Consider the following 21,814-nt stretch of genomic DNA (forward strand, 5'->3'; position numbering starts at 1 on the left):
GAAAATAAATACAATCTTAAATTAATTTTAAGAACATTATTTAATCGCGTCGTTCACCATGGACCCTCGATTTTATCTTGTCCATGTTCCGTTCACTTTTGCAGAGATTTATCCACTTATCGCAAAGTTGTTGAATGGATCTTTGAATCCCGTATTCTCGGGCTATTTTCGACCAGCAGCGACCGTAATTTTGTACACCAATGAACAGTAGGTCTTCTTCGTCCTCTGTCCAAGGTGTCTTGCTTTGTTTAGCTAATAGTAATTTAACAATAATTGGGAAAACAGTGGCAAACATAAAATACAATACCAAAATTAATTTTATGAACATTATTTATTTACTTTGTTCGGCATGGACCCTCGATTTAAGCTTGTCCATGTTCCGTTCACTTTTGCAGAGATTTCTCCACTTATCGTAGAGCTGTTGAGCGGTTCTTTTAATCCGGTATTCTCGGGCTATTTTCGACCAGCAGTGACCGTAATTTTGTACACCAAGAAACAGCAGGTCTTCTTCGTCCTCTGTCCAAGGCGTCCTGCTTTGCTTGGTCTTAGGCTTCGGCTTCGATGTACCGGGTTGGCCGCCTTTTCTTGAAGCGTCATCGCTGTCGCTATCCGAACAACTATCTAACTGTAATTCTTCTCGAGAATTGGGAGCCAAATTCTCATCCTGTACGACGGTTGTACGTTGTTGTCGTCTTTCTGGCTCTTCGGCGACAGAGGGAGCGTTTTGAAGGGGAGCAGGTGGGGGAATATCGGGCATTTTCTTTTTCAGCAAGTCATTGTCAAACCAACGCGCCAAATTTACTGGTGAATGTCTATTAGCCCCTTGTTGCGCCGCCGGTGGCATTAGTTGTTGGTTCTTCACGTTGGGCCCTCCACAGAAATTACCATCTTAATTATACATTGGGTCCCCACGTTAATAACAAATTTTCTTGTTCCTCCGATATCGTAATAACAGCGTAATGATGACTAAGCAAGCATTAACGCCGCGTTTCTTTAACTAAGCCTTTGCATAAATGAAAATGATGATTTGTCCCTCCCTAAAGTACCTTCTATTCACTGCGTTACTTCTAATTAACCTAAGCCTAATGTACGCGGTACAACGATTGTTAACAATACATCGTCTCAAAATCAAAATTGAAAGAGATGGCATATTTCGTAAGCCTTTGCGCGTCTAAAACCTGCCGCGTAAAAAGCCCTAAAAAATGATTCTGTACTCACCAGGCCTTCCAGACATGTGGGCACTTAAACTCAACAGTTGTTCTTCTTGAGATGTTGGCTTTGAAATTCCTAAAACAAAATCCAAGATCGCTATACATTCAATAAGAATCGTAACGGTTGAGTGAAATTAGTACCAGAATAAAGCGAGGCAGCTAAAAACTCTTCAGCAGCTAAAGAGTCCTTGGTAATTTCTACAAGAACCCTATCACCGTGCCCCAAATTAAGTGGTTGACGGATTTCTTTAGGCGGGACACCCGCTTTTAAGTTCTGTCTAGAAGCGGGAATATCAAACTCTTTCTCAATCCAATCTTGAAGTTCCAAATAAGTCGGTGGCACCGTGCTAGATAAAATTAAAGAGCCTTGTCGTCCGTCAGAAGTTACGACTCTGACAATTTTTCGCTGAGGTGTGGAGGCTAAAGCGGCAGAATTTGGACTTTGCTGTTATTAAAACAAATAAATAAATGAGCTAAATTAGTTAGTTAATTAATAAACAAAGAAACAAACAAATAGAAAAATATTATTTTGTTATTGGAAAAGGTTCAGATGGGGTTCGGTTTTTAACCATGGAGGGTTCAATCGACACAAATGGTGCTATAAAAAACCTAAAATGGTAAAATCTAAAACAATGGTTCACTGGTGTACCTTAAAGGGTTCATCCGCATGAAAGGCTCCTATATAAACCTTTTAAGGTTCAAATTATCACGATGCAAGGTTCAGAGATAAACCTTACGAAGTTCATTTGAATAAAAGGTTCAATTCTAAATCTTGAAAGGTTGAATGACAAACCTCACATGGGTCATATGAAAAAAGATTCAATACTAAACCATGGAAGGTTCAAGTATAAACCATGGAAGGTTCAGGTATAAACCTTGCATGGTTCATTTAAATATAAGGTTCAATTCTAAACCATCGAAGGTGTAGTAAGAAACCATACAAAGTTAATCTAAATAAAAGGTTCAATGCTAAACCATGGAAGGTTCAGGTATAAACCTAGCAAGGTTCATTTAAATATAAGGTTCAAATCTAAACCATCGAAGGTGAAGTAAGAAACCATGCAAACTTAATTTAAATAAAAGGTTCAATGCTAAATCAGGGAAGGTTCAGTGAGAAACCTCACAAGGTTCAATGCCATAACACTAAATGTTAATTTTTATTAAGGTTCAAATTAAAAAAAATTGAAGGTGCTTTATCACAATTTTAAACGTTTAATGATAAACCATTACGGGCGCCTCAGGTTGCGGCTCGTAATATTTTTGTGACGGAGATTTATATACTCCTTTTAGCACGTTTGAAGGGGAATAATAATACATATCACAAATTTAACGTAACGAGTTTTGAATTTGAGGGGCTTACAAATTTGAAATATATTTTTAAAATGTATGCTCTTATAACCACTAAATAATGTGTACATTTGAGGTCGCATTATGTCACCGTTTTTAAGAGCATACACTCTAAGAAAAAAGCGTTCAATGGGTATTCAAACTTGAACGCAATTGTTCATTCTTGAACAGTTTGGAAATATTAGACGTTCAATCGTGAAAGGTGTGCTGGATTATCCACGATGACATTGAAGGTGTTCAATCTTGTCAGTTTGCCTAATACGTTATGAGGTTTATTTAAAAAAGCTTCATTAAAAATAAAATAATATCCGATAATATCTCAACAATTTACTGTAACATGCTTATTTATCCTAAATTATATATAAATTGGTCTTTACAAACATCATTTTACAATAATATCAAATTAAATATCCCGGATTATTGCCTATTTCACCTTTCCCTTATATATACATAAAACTTGAAATCGTTTGAGAGTTTAATTCTTTGCTTCGCCATTACTATCGGAGAAAAATGGCCATGTTCACATTCGTTAAGTGCAGTCCTCGGAGGCTATTTATCACTTTTCTTAAACCGCCAAAGGTGCGGGAGTTCCATCTAATCGAATTTCAACATTTTGATGCCAGTCAAATTCGAATTCGGTCCATTAGAAAGGAAACAAATATCGGAGGTTCGCTAAACTATTCAAAACTGCCACCTTAATTATGCCTATTTGTCACTAAAGCCATTCAAAACTGCCATTGTAAGCTTTCCAAATTGTCATTTCTACCATTGAAAATTGACACATTATGTGTGCCAAATTGTCAACTATACTTGTTCAATTTTGCATCTTTAAGAAGAAATCTACCACACACAGTGTTCAACAATGAGCATGAAAGTGCTCAACCTAGCACACTTTTTTGGTGTTCAATTTTGGTACCTGTAATTACTGTTCAAAATGGAACGCAAAAGTGTGCTCCCAGTGTGTTGAGGCTTTGCACAATTATTTGTTCACATTGGAACAAATATTTCTTAGAGTGTATAGCGGTGTTTTTTACGTACAGACTGTTAAAAAAGTCTTTGCGCGTTGCGTTTTTCGCACATATTTTACTATAGTTCAAAAACTATTCAAGCTAGCGCTCAGGAATAAAGTACGTTATAAACGTTTTGCATTCATCTTTCATATTTTACCCGTTCCACAGTTGTCCTTTGCATACTTATACCGGAAACCAGAAATGTCAAAATTATCAACTTTGAAAATATTGGATTCTCGAGGATTTAAATGCAATTTTCGGATTCCTTGGGTCGATTCTTATTAGAAAAGTTTTCACCAAATTCAATTCGGATGAATTGGTCACGAGTAATTAGCCTTTATTCAAAATCTGGCAACTTCGATTTAAATGGCAGTAATTAAGAATAGAGTATCGAATCTTTGTCGTAATAATGCCTGTTAGATTTTATGGCACTTTATGAGTATATATATGATTGGTCTTGTGGCGCAATACTTTGAAACAAATCAGACGTTCATTAAAGGGATGGAGAAGTGGAAAATAAAGTTATTTTTTCTTGATTCTTCTATAAGACCAACCTGCATAGTGAAACATCCAGGAAATACACCGAACGTGTTTTAAAACGACAATTAGTTGAAATTTAATGGATAATTTTGAATAAGGATCTCCGACCAATCGCGTAGCACCCTGTCCTTTATTAACAATTTTCTCTTGGCACGCTCCGTGTTGAATCAATTTATCGCGAGATTTTAAAAAATTTGCGCGATGTGACAATTGTGGCTTGACACATGGAGCGTTCCCCGAAAATTCTGTTAACAAAAACGCACGGCGTTACGCGATTGGTCGGAGGCCCTTATTTAAAATTATTCTTAAAATCTTAGCCTAATTTGGATATTAAAATCAATGGGAGGTATTTCCTAAATTTTTCATTATGCAGACTGGTCTTATAAGAACCGATAAAAAATCACTTTAATTTCCACTTCCCCCTCCCTTTAAGAGAAAACTCGCGTCTTTTAAAGACAAGAAGCGGTTTGAAAATATTGTTATTTGGGCCATGATATCATAATATTTAGAACTCATATTAATTATGTCTATGTCTTCAGCCCGACTCATTGCAGCCTAGTGAAACTCTCATTCATGATGGCATATGCGCTTTACGAAATCCCTTCAAATTGACATATTCGACTATTCCATTTAAGAAACAACTTCAGAGGAGATGGCTTCTATGCTAGGAAGGTTCGCTACGCGATTGAGCTTCGCTAAACGGAGCCTGTGGTTGCCTATAGCCTCCTGCGTATAGAGCAAATGTCAGGCCATTGAAAGATTTTATTTTAGATGTAGGAATAGGGAACAGAGTAATCTGGGCCCGCGTCAAAGTCCCGGACCCCCTTCCTCGGGACGGTGGGTTATGAGAGAAGAGGCAGATCATAGCGACAGGGGTAAAAAGTAATAACGTATTTTTCGCCGTCCCAGTCAGTAACGTCATAAAAACCTAGTTTAAGTGAGCCAATCTGAAATTTTAAACTTTTTATTACGTGTTGGAGGGGAGGACTCTATACTGGGCTATGAGTCGGACTGAATTCTATTCCTACTTCTATAATTAAATCTATCTCTGGTGAGGCCTAATAATAAAGCCGACCGCAACCAAAGCATAGGCAAAGGCGAATTTCACAACTGACCTTCAAAACTACCTATGGAAAAGCCTAACAATTAATTTAAAAATAAATAAAAGCCGGTAACAATGATCACAACTGAAAATAACAGCTAACAGCTAAAACGAGCCCGAACAGTAAAAACTTGAAGTTGGTCTCTACGATGCTGGTCTGCTACTCCTTTTGTTTATTTTCTATGGCAAAAACACTAACTTAGGGGGGGTCGCATAATAGTATCGAATGGATTAATGTCGAATAGAGAGTTGCTCCTTCAATTTACTAATTTAACATAGAGTCGAAAGGAATTGTATCGAACGTCCTTAAAGTCGAAAAAATTCGCTTCCTAAGGATTAGCAGCGAACCACATTTTGACAAATTTGATTAGTATCGAATGGAATGAGGTTGAAAATAACAAAATCGGAATACGGTCGACACGGAACTGTGTCGAACGTCATTATAATCGAAAACATAGTTTTTGATGGGTTAGTGGCTTATTAGGTTTGGTTAGGTTGAGATTAGGATTGGTTAGGTTGAGGTTAGGCTTGGTTCGGTTAGTTTCAGATGAGGTGAATTTAGATTCAGGTTATTTATACTCAATTATGTAATAGGATGGATAACAACAACGTCGCTTTTAATGACGTTGAGTCCTCATTAAACAAATGAAAGCTTACCTAAATTACCTTAAAAAGTGACGTAATTATACCAAGAATTGGTAGGATTTTACTTCATTCTGATTAATTAGACCACGAGGAGTTCGAAAAACGTAGTGAACAAATTCTAAACCGGCCGAAAGTTGATCAACCCCGCTTTGAAAATTTCAAAATTGCATGTTCTTACCACCATTAAGACCGCTGAGCGCCTAAACGCGTTCTGCACTCAATCTTGAAAAAAAATTACTAGGGGGTAAATATTAAAACAAAAGACTAGCGACGGAAATAAAGCTATGAAATTTTAAACACCTGCGTAAATTATTTCGGAAGGTAATGAAGATAAACAACAAAATTTTGCAAAGGCGTAATATTATTTCGAAAAGTAAATGAAGATAAACAAGAAAATTTTGAAAAAGGTGTAATTTTATTTGGGAAAACTATTTCAGAAAAATGTTTCATTTACTTCCCAAACAATATTATGCCTTTTCCAAAATATTGATGTTTATCTTAATTTACTTCCCAAATTAGGTTTCGCCTATTCCAAAATATTGTTGTTTATCTTCATGTACGATTCGAAATAATATTACGCCTTTTACAAAATTTTGTTTGTTATCTTCATTCACTTCCCAAATAATATTATACCTTTTCCAAAATTTTGTTTTTATCTTCATTCACTTCCAAAATTATATTATACCTTTTCCAAAATTTTATATTTTCATTTATTTATTTTCCCAAATAATATTACGCCTTTTCCAAAATATTTTTGTTTATCTTCATATATTTCCCAAATAATATTACGCCTTTTGCAAAATATTGTCATTAATCTTCATATATTTCCCAAGTAATATTACGCCTTTTCCAAAATATTGTTATTTATCTTCATATATTTCCCAAATAATATTACGCCTTTTCCAAAATATTGTTATTTATCTTCATATATTTCCCAAATAATATTACGCCTTTTCCAAAATATTGTTGTTTATCTTCATATATTTCCCAAATAATATTACGCCTTTTCCAAAATATTGTTTTTTATCTTCATATATTTCCCAAATAATATTACGCCTTTTCCAAAATATTGTGGTTTATCTTCATTTATTTCCCAAATATTATTATGCCTTTTCCTAAATATGGATGTTTACCTTGAGTTAGTTTTCCATATAAAATTATGCCTTTTCCAAAATATTGTGGTTTATCTTCATTTACTTCCCAAATATTGTTACACCTTTTCCAAAATATTGTTGTTTATCTTCATTTACTTCCCAAATATTGTTACACCTTTTCCAAAATATTGTTGTTTATCTTCATTTATTTCCCAAATAATATTACACCTTTTCCAAAATATTGTGGTTTATCTTCATTTATTTCCCAAATAATATTATGCCTTTTCCAAAATAATTTTGTTTATCTTCATTTATTTCCCAAATAATATTATGCCTTTTACTAAATATGGATGTCTACCTTGAGTTAGTTTTCCATATAATATTATGCCTTTTCCAAAATATTGTTATCATCATTTACGTTTCGAAATAATATTACAGACTATAATTAATCAGAATCAAGTGTTGTTTGGGTTAAAATCATACCAAAGAGGTACAAATTGGTATTCTAAAACCCTGCACAGAGGGGATTTTTCGGACAGTGGTTGTGAAAGCTTACTTTTCATTGATGAGCAAATGTAAAGTATTGGCTTACTTAAATATAAATGTTTTCGATACTAATCTCATTCACATAAATTCGACGATATTCCTTTCGCCATTAATCCAAGTTTTCTAAAATATTTTCGACACTATTCCAATGGCAGGCTTGACGCCCTCGCTGCTATTCCTTTCGACACTATTCTATTCGATGCTAATATTTTCGATTCACTTCCATTCGGTGCTATTGCTCCAAAAGAAAATTTTCGACGCTATTCTCATTCGATGCTAATCTTTTCGACGCTAATAGTACGCCCCACTTAGGGAGGTATTGGGATATTAGGGCATTTTGTGTTTTAAAAATTTATTGTGAAGGAAAGAAAACGAGCCTGTTTAAAGATATTTCGAATAACGTTTAATATCTTTAAAAGTTGAAAAATATCTATAAAATTATTTGGACGTAAATTTTCAAATAACAAGATTTCCTTCGAGTTTCAAATGGAAGAATGTTCGTGTGCTTTATTGAACTATTCATTACAAACAAGACAGTCACTTTCAGTTTTAATTATTGCTTGATTTTTTATTGGACCTCCCCTAGCTTTTAAAGGGAGGATGAAGAGGAAAATAAAGTGATTTTTTATCGATTCTTTTTCTAATTATAAGTCCATTTTGCATAGTGAAACTTCCTAGAAATAAAGTCTCCGATTGATTTAAAAATTCAAATCAGGCTCAGATTTTATAGATAATTTGAAGTAAGCAAGTCTGACCAATCGCTTAACGCCCTGCCTTCCTGCTAACAAAATTTCCGTTGCCCGCTCTATATGACGCACCACGATTGTCACATCGTGAGAAACTTTTATTAAATCTCGCGATAAATTCCATTGGGCATGGAGAATTTTGTCAATATGAAGGCAGGGCGTTACGCGATCGGTCGGAGGTTATTACTTTAAATTATCCATAAAACCTAAACCGAATTTGAATTTTAAAATCATTCTGAGATATTTCCTGGATGTTTCACTATGCAGAATAGTCTCATAATTAGTAGAAGAATCGATAAAAACACATTTTTTCACTTCACCCTCCCTTCAAAAACATTCTTAGTCTTATTCTTACAGACAGACATAAAGTCTAGTTAATAAAGCAAACGAACTATCTATAATTTAAAACTCGAAGGAAGTCTTGCAATTTGAAACTCGTAGGAAGTATTGTTATTTGAAAATTTTCCTCCAAATTTTATTAATATTTGTCAACTTTTAACTAATTATTAACAAAGATAATAAAAGTTTTCGAAAAATTCTTCAAAAAAGGCATGTGTTCTTTCCCTCATAATAAAAGTCTTAAAACACAAAATTCCCTAATATCCCCATTAGTCCCTAACTGCATTTATCACGCCCGAAGTAATATATTTATATAAATGATCGAGCAAGTAACTGCATTGATGTTTTTTTTTTCACTACCCCTCGATGCCCAAAATAGTGTTTTTGCCATAGAAAATAAACAAAAGGAGTAGCAGACCAGCAGCGCAGAGACTAACTTCAAGTTTTTACCGTTCGGGTTCGTTTTAGCTGTTAGCTGTTATTTTCAGATGTGATCATTCTTACCGGCATTCATTTTTTTTTTCATTTAAATTTTAGGCTTTTCCATCGGTAGCTTTGAACGTCAGTTGTGAAATACGCCTTTGCCCATGCTTTGGTTGTGGTCGGCTTTATTATTAAGCCTCACCAGAGATATATTTAATTTTAGAAGTAGGAATAGAGAACGGTTAGTGTTTAATTCAGTTCGACTCATATCCCAGTATAGAGCCCCTCCTTCCAACACGTAATAAAAAGTTTAAAATTTCAGATTGGCTCACTTAAACTAGGTTTTTATGACGTTACTGACTGGGGCGGCAAAAAATACGTAATTATTTTTTACCTCTGTCGCTATGACCCGCCTCTTCTTTCATATCCCACCGTCCCGAGGAAGGGGGCCGGGACTTTGACGCGCGCCTAGATTACTCTGTTCCCTATTCCTACCTCTAAAATAAAATCTTTCAATGGCCTGACATTTGCTCTATACGCATGAGGCTATAGGCAACCCCAGGCTCCGTTTAGCGAAGCTCAATCGCGTAGCGAACCTTCCTAGCAGGCTGGGAAATAAGGATATTTTTCAAACTAGTCCTTTGGACCAGTGACCCCCTAGTGTCTGAAATAATTGACTGGTCTCCGGACTGGTCCCAGCCTTTGCTCTCCAATAGATTTGCAATTAATAAACTGGTCCCGAGGACCAGTAAACCCCCACTTCTTGAATTAAAAAACTAGTCCAAGCAATTAATAAACTGGTTTTGGACCAGAGGAAGTGTGCTATTTCCCAGCCTGCTTCCTAGCATAGAAGCCATCTCCTCTGAAGTTGTTTCTTAAATAGAATAGTCGAATATGTCTATTTGAAGGGATCTCGTGAAGCGCATATGCCATCATGAGTGAGATTTTCACTAGGCTGCAATGAGTCGGGCTGAAGAGTAGTATATAAATAAGAGAACGGGATGGGTATGAATTTGCCATAGAGATAACATGGGGTATGATACCCTATGGGGAAATTAACATTGGGTATGAAAATTCGACGGTCTCGAATTTTTCCGAAGCGGTTTTTTTGTGCACCTTGGACGGCATGGAGAGTACGTAAGTTTTACGGTAAAATGAGAACAGAGCGGGACGGGTATGGACCATAGAAGTAACATTGGGGGTATAAGTTTTGCCGCCTCATAGTACGGTAGAGGCTGACAAAGGTAGTACGGAGGGTCCGTACATAAATCGACGAGGGGGATTGGATTCTTACCGTTTCAGAGTACGGGGAACACCGAATAAATTGTACGAAAATTATTTGCCTAATCATCGGTGCTTTCCCTGGTATACTACGGGAGTCTGGGGTCGAAAGAGAACGAAGAGTTCTCAAATTTCCCATCCGAGAGAGAGATAGCTCTAGTTTCGTTACGATGAGAGAACGCGAGGTTTGTAATTTCATAAATTGTTTATGCTTGCGTTTCACCCGTACGAGACATTTGTCTGCGGCGGTGTGTTTTATTTAATTAGATAAATCGGAGTATAGGAAAGAAGAAAAAGATTTTTTTTTTGGTGTGATGCGAAATTAAGCAAAATGTTGACGGTCTTTGAACAAATCGCGTACGGTTGGATATAAGAGATGGGGAAAGTTGGGTATACGTACAGGGTGATAGAAGAAACATGAGCCATGGATGAGGGATATACCCTATGGAATATTACCATAGGTATATACATGTATATACATATTATAAGGATTATAGTATTATTAAGGTACAGTTTTCAAAGATGATATACAGTAGAGTATGTCTATATAATGAAGCAAAAGAGGAATATCTTTCGGAGAGAAAGGTACAAAGTTCAACAAAAGTTTCGAGGAAAATTTACTATATAAAGCTGAATTTTTACATTTTAAACATCATTCTGAATTACCTTCTGCGAGTCTCTTACACCTCAGAATTTACATAATAATATGATGTAAGTCTGGTAGTCTATACCTTGATATTTTACAGTATTTACAAGATATTTTCGAAACTTATAGGAATCCTCTCAAGACTTTCCCTATTTCTACCACTAAAGGGGTAACGGTTACTCCAGATTGTAACATTTTTATCGGAACTTTGGATGGAAGTGTGGGCATCGCTTTAACAGAAAGTCATTTCAAACAACTTCGGGACAAGAACGATCAAATATCTTCATTTTTGGGAAGCGATTCCATTGAAAACACTTCGTTTTTCTTCGAAGGATCAGAAACAAGACGAGTCCAGCTAAGCATTTTCCAAAATCGGAGAGTGGTGGACGTGAGAGAAATCATCCTCGGAACTGGGACGAATTATGGAAAGCAGTACCTAACCAAAAGGGGTTTACCATATCGCAATACCCTTGGAAGACCTTGATGGACAAATACGACGAAGTTATAGCGTATCACAACGAAGTGAAACGGGTCTTCAAAAATATCAAACGAGACGTACTGGACCATATTACTGAATACGTGGATAAGCAATGCAATGGTTGCAAAATTGATCATCCTTCACAAAAACAACACGATTGTCTGATGATTGATTGGAACACCCGTTTAGACGCGTATTTTGTAGACGCGATGGATACTATTAGTTATTCCGAAATTACCCATAAAATTGACACCTTTTTAAATGAAAATATTCGCGATGCGATTATGTCTTTCATTGTATGTAACGCTAAAAAGATGTTGTATAAAACTGAAGATTTTTAAATTTAACAATAAATATTTAGTATTAAAGTCTCAATTCTCTATATCGTAGCTCATTTAAAATCATGGACCCAGTTATGAAGCATCCATTCACTGGGCTTGTCTCAGGTCCCACGCAATGTGGCAAGTCACATTTCATTGCGAAATTAATTAAGCATAATGCGTCCTGCATTTCTCCACCTCCCCAAAGAATAGTTTGGTGTTATACTGAGCACCAAGAGAAATTATTTAATTCCGTGTTGGAAAATAATCCTAACGTTGAGTTTCACGAGGGTTTATTAGACCCGAGCAATTTGAATCCCGAGGTTAGAAATTTTGTAATCCTCGACGATCTATTATGCGAAATAGCTAATAACAAAGACGTCACTAACTTATTTATTCGAGGTTCCCATCACCGTAACACTTCGGTACTCATTCTAATGCAAAATTTGTTTTATCACGGGAAAGAAGTTAGGACCATCAATTTAAATTCCCAATACCTCGTAATTTTTCGTTCGGCTAGAGACGTCTCCAGTGTCTTAAATATCGCTAAACAAATTTCCCCTTCTAATACCAAGTTTGTTGTCGATGCATTTCGTCAAGCCGTGGCGAAACCATACGGTTATTTATTCATCGAGCTGAAGCCAAACACTGCAGATGAATATCGACTGCGAACGGGAATAATACCGGGGGAAGAAGCCGCTATTTTTGTACCGAAATAAAATGACTATATCAACATCAAAACGGGTGTGTAAGAACTTGAATTTTTTAAAATTTTTGAGCACCTGTAACGCGAAACAGAGGAAGGCTATCATAAAACTATCGAATCGTGACGCTATATTAGCCTTAGTCGAATGTTGTATAAATGTACTACGCGGTAACATTCAACTAACAGACGGGCAAAAGATACAATTGAAGAAACACCGTAATGTGTTGCATAAACTTTGTAGAAAAATTCCTCTCGCTAAGAGAAAACATCGATATATACTTGCTTGTATAGATATTTTTAGTAAATACGCTTTCGTTGAACCGGTGAAAGATAAGAAAGGAGATACTATAGTAAAGGCGTTGAAAAAGATACTGGATGGTGAAAGAAAACCAAGGCAAATACAGAGTGACCATGGGAATGAGTTTGTGTGTAAAGCCGTTCAAGCTGAATTAAAATCACGAGGAATTGAGTTTTTCGCGACAAACTCGGAAGTGAAAGCCAGCATTGTCGAACGATTTATCAGATCGTTTAAATCAAGGATGTATCGATACTTTACTGCGAAAAATACTTATACGTACGTTGATGTGCTCCCCAGATTAGTTAGTGCTTATAATAACAGTTACCATCGTTCAATTAAATGTAAGCCTATCGAAGTAACACCTCAAAATTCCAAAATCATTTGGAAGAACTTATACGGCGATATTGACTTCAGTCCGCCGGTAAAGTACGATTTTGAAATCGGAGACATGGTCAGAATAAGCAAAAACAAAGGCCTTTTCGAGAAAGGATACGTCCCTAATTTTTCGGAAGAATTATTTCGAGTGATTAAGCAAATACCGAGACAACCGCCGGTATATAAACTGGAGGCGTTAAATTCGGAACCCATTTTGGGTGTTTTTTACAAAGAGGAAGTACAAAAGGTAGGAAAGGATCTCGATACTTGCGCGTTCAAAATTGAAAAAGTGCTAAAAAAGCGAAAGAAAGTTGATAATACCGTAGAATTGCTGGTGCGTTGGAGTGGATACGGACCTCAATTTGACAGTTGGGTGCAGGAAATAGACTTACAATGAGTTTCTATATCACTTTACCATCCGATTCATCGACAAAATACTTTCCCAACAATACTACGAGTAAATTTAGGACGTATCTTCCAGAAGTAGTAAAACTTAACGGCCCTTACGAAGTTGGATTGACGGAAATAAGTTATCCAAGAACCTGGAATAATGTGAGGGGAGAAAGATCTATAAGAATTTGGTCCACTGACGCTAAAACTATGGAAACGGTAGTTGTTATTCCTAAAGGCAGTTTCTTATCAATTCGAGATTTACTCGGAATGTTGTTGTTCGATGATGGCACAATCAAATTCACGTATACTGCTAGTTTAAAACGCGTATCTGTTTTCATGGACTATAATTACACGATAAATATACCTGGTGATATCGCAGTTATGATGGGATTTACGCTTGACTCAAATGAAGATTACGTAATTACGGAATCCATGATGGCACCTTATATCGTGGATTTGGATGCTGGATTACATTCTCTGTTTGTTTACTCTGACGTAGTTACAAATACGATCGTAGGGGATAGTAAAGTCCCTCTTTTGAGAATAATCAGCGTGAAAGGAAAAGACGGAGAAACTGTCGATGTGGAATTTGCTCGACCTCATTATTTGCCTGTAGCTTCATCGGACATACAAACTATAGAAATTAACGTAATGGATGAACTGGGAAACCCTATACAATTCGAACGAGGGAAGGTGAACGTTACTCTACACTTCAGACCGCGGAGGACCTGGCTCACCTTATAATAATACGAGCTGGATGGGGTAACTTTCAGTTCAGTGAATAGCGGCGAATGACAAACATCATGGGACTACCCCATTACATTTCAGCCCTAAGCGATTATGAGAACTACTATTTAAACCAGGCTGGTTTCGGATCCATGCCTGTATATCGGGGTGTTCCTGTGCAAAGAGGGTATGGATTAGGGAACATACTGGCTTCAGCCTTTCGGAGCGCCATGCCCCTTTTTAAACGTGGTGCTCAGTTTCTTGGAAGAAAATTTCTCGATACCGGAGCGAAAGTCGTGACGGACGTTGCTAGTGGTATTCCAATCAAAAAGTCTCTAGTGACTAGATCGAAGAGCGCCGGCAAAGAAACCTTATTGTCAGCTGCGGATGTGGTTAGGGAGATGACAGGATCCGGAATTAAAAAGAGGCGGAGGGTGCATCGCAAAGTCACTCGGGTTAAAGCTAAGAAGAGGAAAACATCGTGTCGTTCTTATTCTGATATATTTTCCTAAAGCCCAAGAATATGGCGTTGATGCATCCTAACTCTAGTGGCTGTGTCAATGGCGAATTGGATATTTTCCAAGTCCCGTTAACGCAAACGGGAATTATCAGTGGTGAATGGGTCGAATACTTTCCCATTTCCAGCATCAGCAACAATTCAAACTTAGTTTTCTGCATTAGTGGAAATTCTGAATCCTACACGGATTTGTCCCAAACTCTGCTTCATGTTCAAGTGGATGTGAAAATGGACGATGGCTCTTCCCCGAAAGCAGCCGTGATTGCCGCGGATGGTACAGTTACTACGCCGGCGGATAATGTAGCCCCCGTTAATTTGTTTTTGCATAGTCTCTTTCCCGAAGTGCATTTATTTTTAAACGAGAAATCGGTTACCCCTTGCGCTCAAAATTACCCGTACAAAAGTATGATTCAAACTATGTTAACGTTTGGAGACTCTGCTAAAAATAGTCATTTAACAAGCTCATTATTTTATCGCGACACGCCGTGGAAGTTCAACGATTTTGCGAATAACAAGGGTTTCTTGAAGAGAGCTAAATTCGCCCAAAAAGGAACTATAGATATGATTGGTGCTCTTCATTTAGACATTTGCCAACAACCTCGCTACCTTTTGAACTTGGTGGATTTAAAATTTGTTTTTGGAAAGTCCAATACCGAATTTTGCTTGCATTCTGACGTAAAATGTAAACTGAACATTAAAGCGGCATCGTTATATTTGAGGAAAGTCAAATTGATACCTGAAATCCCGCTTGCACACGCGAAGGTGTTACAAATGTCGAGAGCAAAATATCCAATTACCCGCACGGAAGTTACTTCGTTTTCGATCCCAAAAGGCAACATGAGCGTCGTGCAGGATCATTTATTTAATGGGCAAAAACCGAATAGAGTCGTCATAGGGATGGTCGAACAAAGTGCGTTTTTGGGTGATCTAAAATTGTCACCATATAATTTCCAACCCGTTGATGTGAATCACATTGGTTTGTTCGCCGAAGGCAGTAGTGTACCACATAAACCGCTGACGCCAAACTTTGCAGAACATAGCTACATCCAAGCGTACGCTAATTTATTTCTTCAAACTGGTCAGTGGAATATTGACGAAGGAAATCAAATAAGCCGCGACGATTACCCTGGGGGAAACTGTCTTTTTGTCTTTGATTTGACAGTCGATTTAATGAACAATGCCTCCCATTTTCATCTCGTTAAAAATGGAAATTTGAGACTAGAAATGAAATTCGCTTCCGCGTTAAAAGAAACCATCGCCGTTATTGTATACGCCGAATTCCAGAGTTTGATTGAAATTGATAAAAACCGAACCGTAATCTTCGACTAGAATGGATACAATACAACTAACGAGAATTTTGGGGAAAGATAAGTTCACCAGAAATTTATTTCGGGGTGTGTTTGCCGCTGACCAACTACCAAAATTTGTGACGACTTTTCCGTCTCTTTATATCGTGAACACCGATACGTCAAACGGTGCTGGTCAGCACTGGGTAGCCTTGTATTTCTCCAGAAATGCCAATACCGAAATGTTCGACTCGTACGGAAATCCACCTGATATGTTTCGTTTTAATGACTTTGTAGAAAGAAATAGTAAAACTATGACTTTTAACTCGTTACAATTACAAGGAAATCTTAGTAGAACGTGTGGAGGATTTTGTGTGTATTTCGCTCTTAATAGATGTAGGGGTGTTAAAATGTTTAATATCGTGTCTAGATTTTCGAAAAATAAAAATCTAAATGATGAGATGATCAAAGAATTTATGTATTCAAGATATTCAATAAATTTTCAATAAATTATAGTGTTTTTCAAAGTTTATTTACAGAAAAATTCATTCTATATTCATATATTTAAAAAAATCGTTAAATATAAGTTCATATTAACAATATTATTTTATTTATTTAAAATGCTGATCCAGTGGTGACCGTGTGATAGGGTACGAATGCCGTCTCCCAAAATATATCTTTTATTATCACAAGGATTGAGAGACATTTTATTTTGGGAGACAGTAAACAGCTTATGTTTCTGACTGACTATCCGCTTCATAGAATTACTCGTAACTCGAGTACTAAAGAGACAGTCCCGATAACTCGAGTGTCGGATAATTTTTTTCACTACTCTTTTACAAACACCTTTCGCGGTTTTTTTCTCCCCCTTTTCGGAGAGGATAGAATACATTTTGGGACGAAGTCCAACGAACTCACGTATAGGAATTCCATCCATCTCATCTTTCATTTTTCCTACAACCTTTTTGTTTACGTTATTGTAAAGAGGGTGATTCACGGGATATCCCGAGAAATCGAAAAGATGGGATGAATTATGAAAGTCTAAGTAAACGTCGTCCGTTTGTATATTATACGTGAGGCTGTCCGTGTCCGTGAAAAGTAACTGAGCCCTGTCACCGTAGGTCTTTCGTATGTACTCGTAATGAAACTCGTACATAGTTAGTTTCGAAAGATCCAAAACGGTGAATCCAGTGTAAATTGGTCTATTCAAAGTAAGCGACTTCTTCTTCATATGGATACCCACGAGTTCGTTGTGAAAAATCGTAAATTTTTCAAATGCCGGAGAGGACGCTTTCTTGATGGCTCGCTCGGGTGTTTGTACGAGATGAAAGTCTATCCGGTTTCTCAAGTTCTCCATCGTTTTACCTTTTATATATTTATATATTAAATTAGATTGCAACATTTTCTTCAATTAATGTTGCGGTTTACTTACCAAAACACGAGTTGTTCAAAAGTTTGAAGAAATCTTTTTCAAAACTATTGGTGGCAAGTTTCCGCTTTTCAGTATTAAAATTTATGAAGGGGCGAAGCCAGGGACTTTGGTCGAAAGATAGTAAACGGTGAACTTTCGTGAGTTTAAGTCCTTTCGATACGTAGTATTTCAAATTGCGATAGTGAACTACGTATCGCTCTTTGTTGTAAAGATTGGGAACTAGTTTAGGTAGGGTGTCTTTCTCCGGAAGGTGTAATCGTTGTAGCATCAGTTTATAATAAGAAGAAAATTGTTCCGTTTTTATTCTTTGAGATTCGGGTGCGAGAGGGTAACAGTTATGTTCGTGATGAAGTTCAGCGGGATATTCTAAGTCAACCTCCAAAATGAAACCGTAAGGAGACTCGTCCGATAGAGAAAGCACGTGTTTATGAGCGTAGTGGAGGAGGTCTTCGACTGGTACCCAAGCGAATCTACTCGTGGGTAGATAATCGACCATGGCGAAACCATAAAGGTTGTTAACGTCGAGGTATATGATGTAATTACTCTCTTTCTTGGGGTCGTAGGTTTCGGGGATGTTCGGGTTGTTCGCTTCCGCGAAGCGATGGCTAATCATAGACACCCCTCCTCGAATACCACGTTCTATAAACAAGTGCATATCAATATCGAGAAGTAACTCCAACTTCACTTTAGTCATGTGAAGCGCGGACTCCCAGGCGAACCCCGGTCCGGTATATGCATGCGCGCAATCCAGACCGTACTATTCTACGCACACAGCGCGGAAACTTTCGAATACGTCGGCGAGTTGAAGGGTATCCGCCTGCACGTATAAATCGTGGAGTTCCCCTGTTAATAAACCACCATTAATTTCACTTTTGTTTTAAAAATCTTCCATAGATAATACCTAGATTTTGGATTTTAAAAATGTTCCACACTTGACGGACATTCTCGTAACTCTCATCCGATATGTGTTCGTCAGTTAGAGCGTTGAAAAAGGCTTCCTTGGGTGGAAGTTCGACCTCTTGAAACTTCTCGACGTTGCTCATATAGTCGTAGGGATAGGTTAATTTTTTCAGTAAATACGGGACTTGATGAGCAGGATAGAAAGAGTTCAAGATGGGAAATTTTTCTCTACCTCCCATGGCCAAATTAGAAATTAAAGTTTCGAGACTAGCGGGCATAAAACGAATTGAGTCGATGAAACGTAAGCGACCGAAAGTGAAACTGATATACGATTCACTGTTAGATGGAATACACGAAATGTTCTCATCTTTTTGAAGCCCTATCCTTTGAATTATAAGATGGGCATCATAACTGAAAATTTTATATAGTTTATTATAGTTAATATTTAATGTTAAAACAGAACTTACCGTGACAAATTATGCATTATGACAGGAGTAAACTTTCCTACTCGCAACTTTAAATTACAAGAATTGTGCGCAACTCCACGAAAACGCCCTAGTAATTAATATTAGTTAATTTTTATCAATATTTACAGTATATTTATGTTCGTATTACCAGAATAATGGCAATGATCTCTGACTCCCGGATCATCCTGTGTTAGGACGTCCTCACACACGTAACAATGAGTCGCTTTACTACATAACTCTTCCTCGGCTGGACTCAGATCCATAGGAATATTTTACTTTAATAATTCAGTGATATTGTCTCGCTCCATCAACAAACTTTCGAGAAAAATGTCTATGGCATCGGTTCCCCTATATGTTACAGGCGCATTTGGCTTTCCGTCGGGTCCTATTACGACGTAACTGAAACCGCACGCGACGTGCTCAGAAAGTTTGGTTGTTGATGAGATTGAAGAATCTGGGTAACAAGTCTGGATTTTGTCAGTTATAGATTCAAAATCCGCATATATGACGTATGGGACCTAAAAATAAATTTATTAAGACTAAGAACTTATGGAAATTCCAAATGACTTCCTACCTTCTGAAGCCAATCAATTTTTTCAAATTTCAAGATGGGTTTTTGTATGGCATTTTAACGAGTTGTGGACTGTGCACGTTACAGTTTTTTAAGTGTTCTCTATGATTTCGTTCTGAGTTTTTTCCCGCGAAACGATGTAAACAATAACGGCAGACGTAAATTTTTCCGTTATAGTTTGTGAAATGACTTAATAGTCGGCTAATATCAGTAATTAGACAAAAATGTTGCTTTTCTTTGGATTTTAGATAAAGTAGGTCTATTTGTCGATCCTCGGGAGCTTTATTTTCGCTGACGTGGAGAGGAAAAACTTCTTTTTCGTAACCAAAAACATTGATAGATAGATTGTTTTTATTTTCAAACCTTTTTAGTTTGAGTGGATTTAATTCAAATGGAAAACAAATGTCGGTGCAGTCTAGCTACGTATTTATTTTGATCATCGCGATGAGATTTTGGAGGTTGAGGATGTAATTTCGCGAGAATACACCATAAGAAACACTTTTGATCATTAGTTTTAATATTTAAGAGTCCTTTTCCGGGATTATTCAGTTCAGGGGGAGCTCTATATAGGTACCACCAACCAGTGGCATGTATCTAATTATATCCACTTAAAAAAACAAGATACGATCTATGGTCCATCCACTGCCCATATCTTGAAATTCCTCCATCGCCTGTACCATTTGTTTCACACACGAGTCTATTTGGTTAGATATTAAATGTGATAGAAAGGAAGTTTGAGTTCGGCTTCGGAAATAGGGTAATGCTTCGACTTCCGATCCGTCGTTCAGTTCGCGAACGTATCTCACACGTAAAAAAATGTTCCACTTTATACCCCGCTTCTTACTTAAATGGTTTTCCAAGTATTTAATTAATGATGATTTTATTTTTTTAATTATTAATTCTGGATCCGTTTCACTCGTTTGCGGGGTATATCGCGAACTCACGATGGCGTCTTCGAGAACCGCGACTTCTTCGAGGTTTTGAAGAAAGCCATCCAGCTGGTGGTTGGTGGCTAAGTCGAGGTCTATGGGTTTTTGGTGAGATGGTCCAGGCGTGGGGGAAACTGGACGACTCCGATGAATTCGCGAATGCTGAATTAGTCTGTACCTTCTGGCAAAACTATTATTACATACATGGCAGACATATTTTGTTTTTCCATGTTGTTCACGAACGTGGCGATTTAAAAGGAACTTGAAAGAAAATTTTCTCGAGCATGAAGGGCATGAAAACATATTGCCTAGTTGTTCGTCGCGACTGATAATTGGCTAGGTCTGACTTGATCTTATATACTAATGAAATTTCATACCCATTACTCTCCCTAATCCTCTCTATATATGTGAAAGACTCGACACCCTCTGTAGTCGTGAAATATGATCTACGATAAAGTGACGCTTCTTGCTCCTTGCTACGCAAAACTATTCCAGCTTTTAGACAATCGTCTAATAATTTCATTGTAATAAAGAACTTCTTTCATCATGTACGTCATTGTGAAGAATTTTAAATTGATTTTCGCCATATTGAAATTAAGGAATAAGAATCAGATTTAAATTGTTGAGGTACGTTTGTAATAAAACTCCTACTCCCATTACGACAATAGGATTCCGTATAGTAAGTCCATGTTGTGATATAAGAAAAACATATTTGGTTTAAAAAAATACTTTTATTCGTAAGATAAATATTACGCATTCCATAGTTTATTTGGTGCGCTTTGAATAATGTGCAATTTTTATTATCAGAGTGATATTTACACTCAATTGAACAGGGATTACACAAGTCTTTGTACTTGGGGCACCCTAATTCTTCGACGTGTATTATAGTTTTTCCAAAAAGTTCGGAAAGATATACTTGTTTTTCAAACCCTTTAGTGTAAAGGATTGGTGCTTTCTTCGATATGAACGCGACGATTCCAGATAATTCGTCCAATTCGTATTCACCCTCGTCCCATAGCATCCCGCAAATATGTCTGGAGATCCAGGAGTTTATAGCCTTGTCTTTCACGTTTAACTTGTTGTAGGGGAAAGGTGACCTAAATGTGTAAACATCACTTTCACCCGTTTTAATAACGAGAAACTCCAATTCTTTAAGGACGTATTGGTTGTTGGCTCTCATAAAGTTCGCTTCAACTATGCAGGAGTTTCCTTCCAACCTTTATTTTATAACATACATTTGTAACGACTCACTCAGAGAAACTTTAATATGATAATCGCTTACATTTTTAGTTGTTTTCCGAGATGTGTTCGAAACCAGATACGGATTAGGAATGAAATTAAATGGGTAGCATCACCCATTATATAATAATTCGCTATTAAAAATATAGCTTATAGATATACTGTATAAATTCCTTGAAAACTGTAACTTAATAATACTATAATCCATATAATATGTATATACATGCTAAAGGGTGTATATACCTAT

At 36.9% G+C, this 21,814-nt stretch overlaps 2 protein-coding genes across 2 annotated transcripts; both read left to right on the plus strand.

Moving 5' to 3' along the window:
* Positions 1-12,448: 12,448 nt before the first annotated feature.
* On the plus strand, positions 12,449-13,504 carry LOC149665789 (uncharacterized). Its single transcript, XM_089841475.1, has one exon. It carries the CDS (start codon positions 12,449-12,451, stop codon positions 13,502-13,504), a length of 1,056 nt encoding a protein of 351 aa, XP_089697601.1.
* Positions 13,505-14,749: 1,245 nt separating this feature from the next.
* Positions 14,750-16,072, plus strand: LOC149665790 (uncharacterized protein F54H12.2-like). The gene has a single exon (XM_089841476.1). It carries the CDS (start codon positions 14,750-14,752, stop codon positions 16,070-16,072), a length of 1,323 nt encoding a protein of 440 aa, XP_089697602.1.
* Positions 16,073-21,814: the final 5,742 nt, after the last annotated feature.

This window comes from Phalangium opilio, unplaced genomic scaffold, assembly GCF_054372755.1.
Source record: "Phalangium opilio isolate 3A_F unplaced genomic scaffold, DU_Popi_V2 ptg000060l_1, whole genome shotgun sequence".
Taxonomy (NCBI): Eukaryota; Metazoa; Arthropoda; class Arachnida; order Opiliones; family Phalangiidae; genus Phalangium; species Phalangium opilio.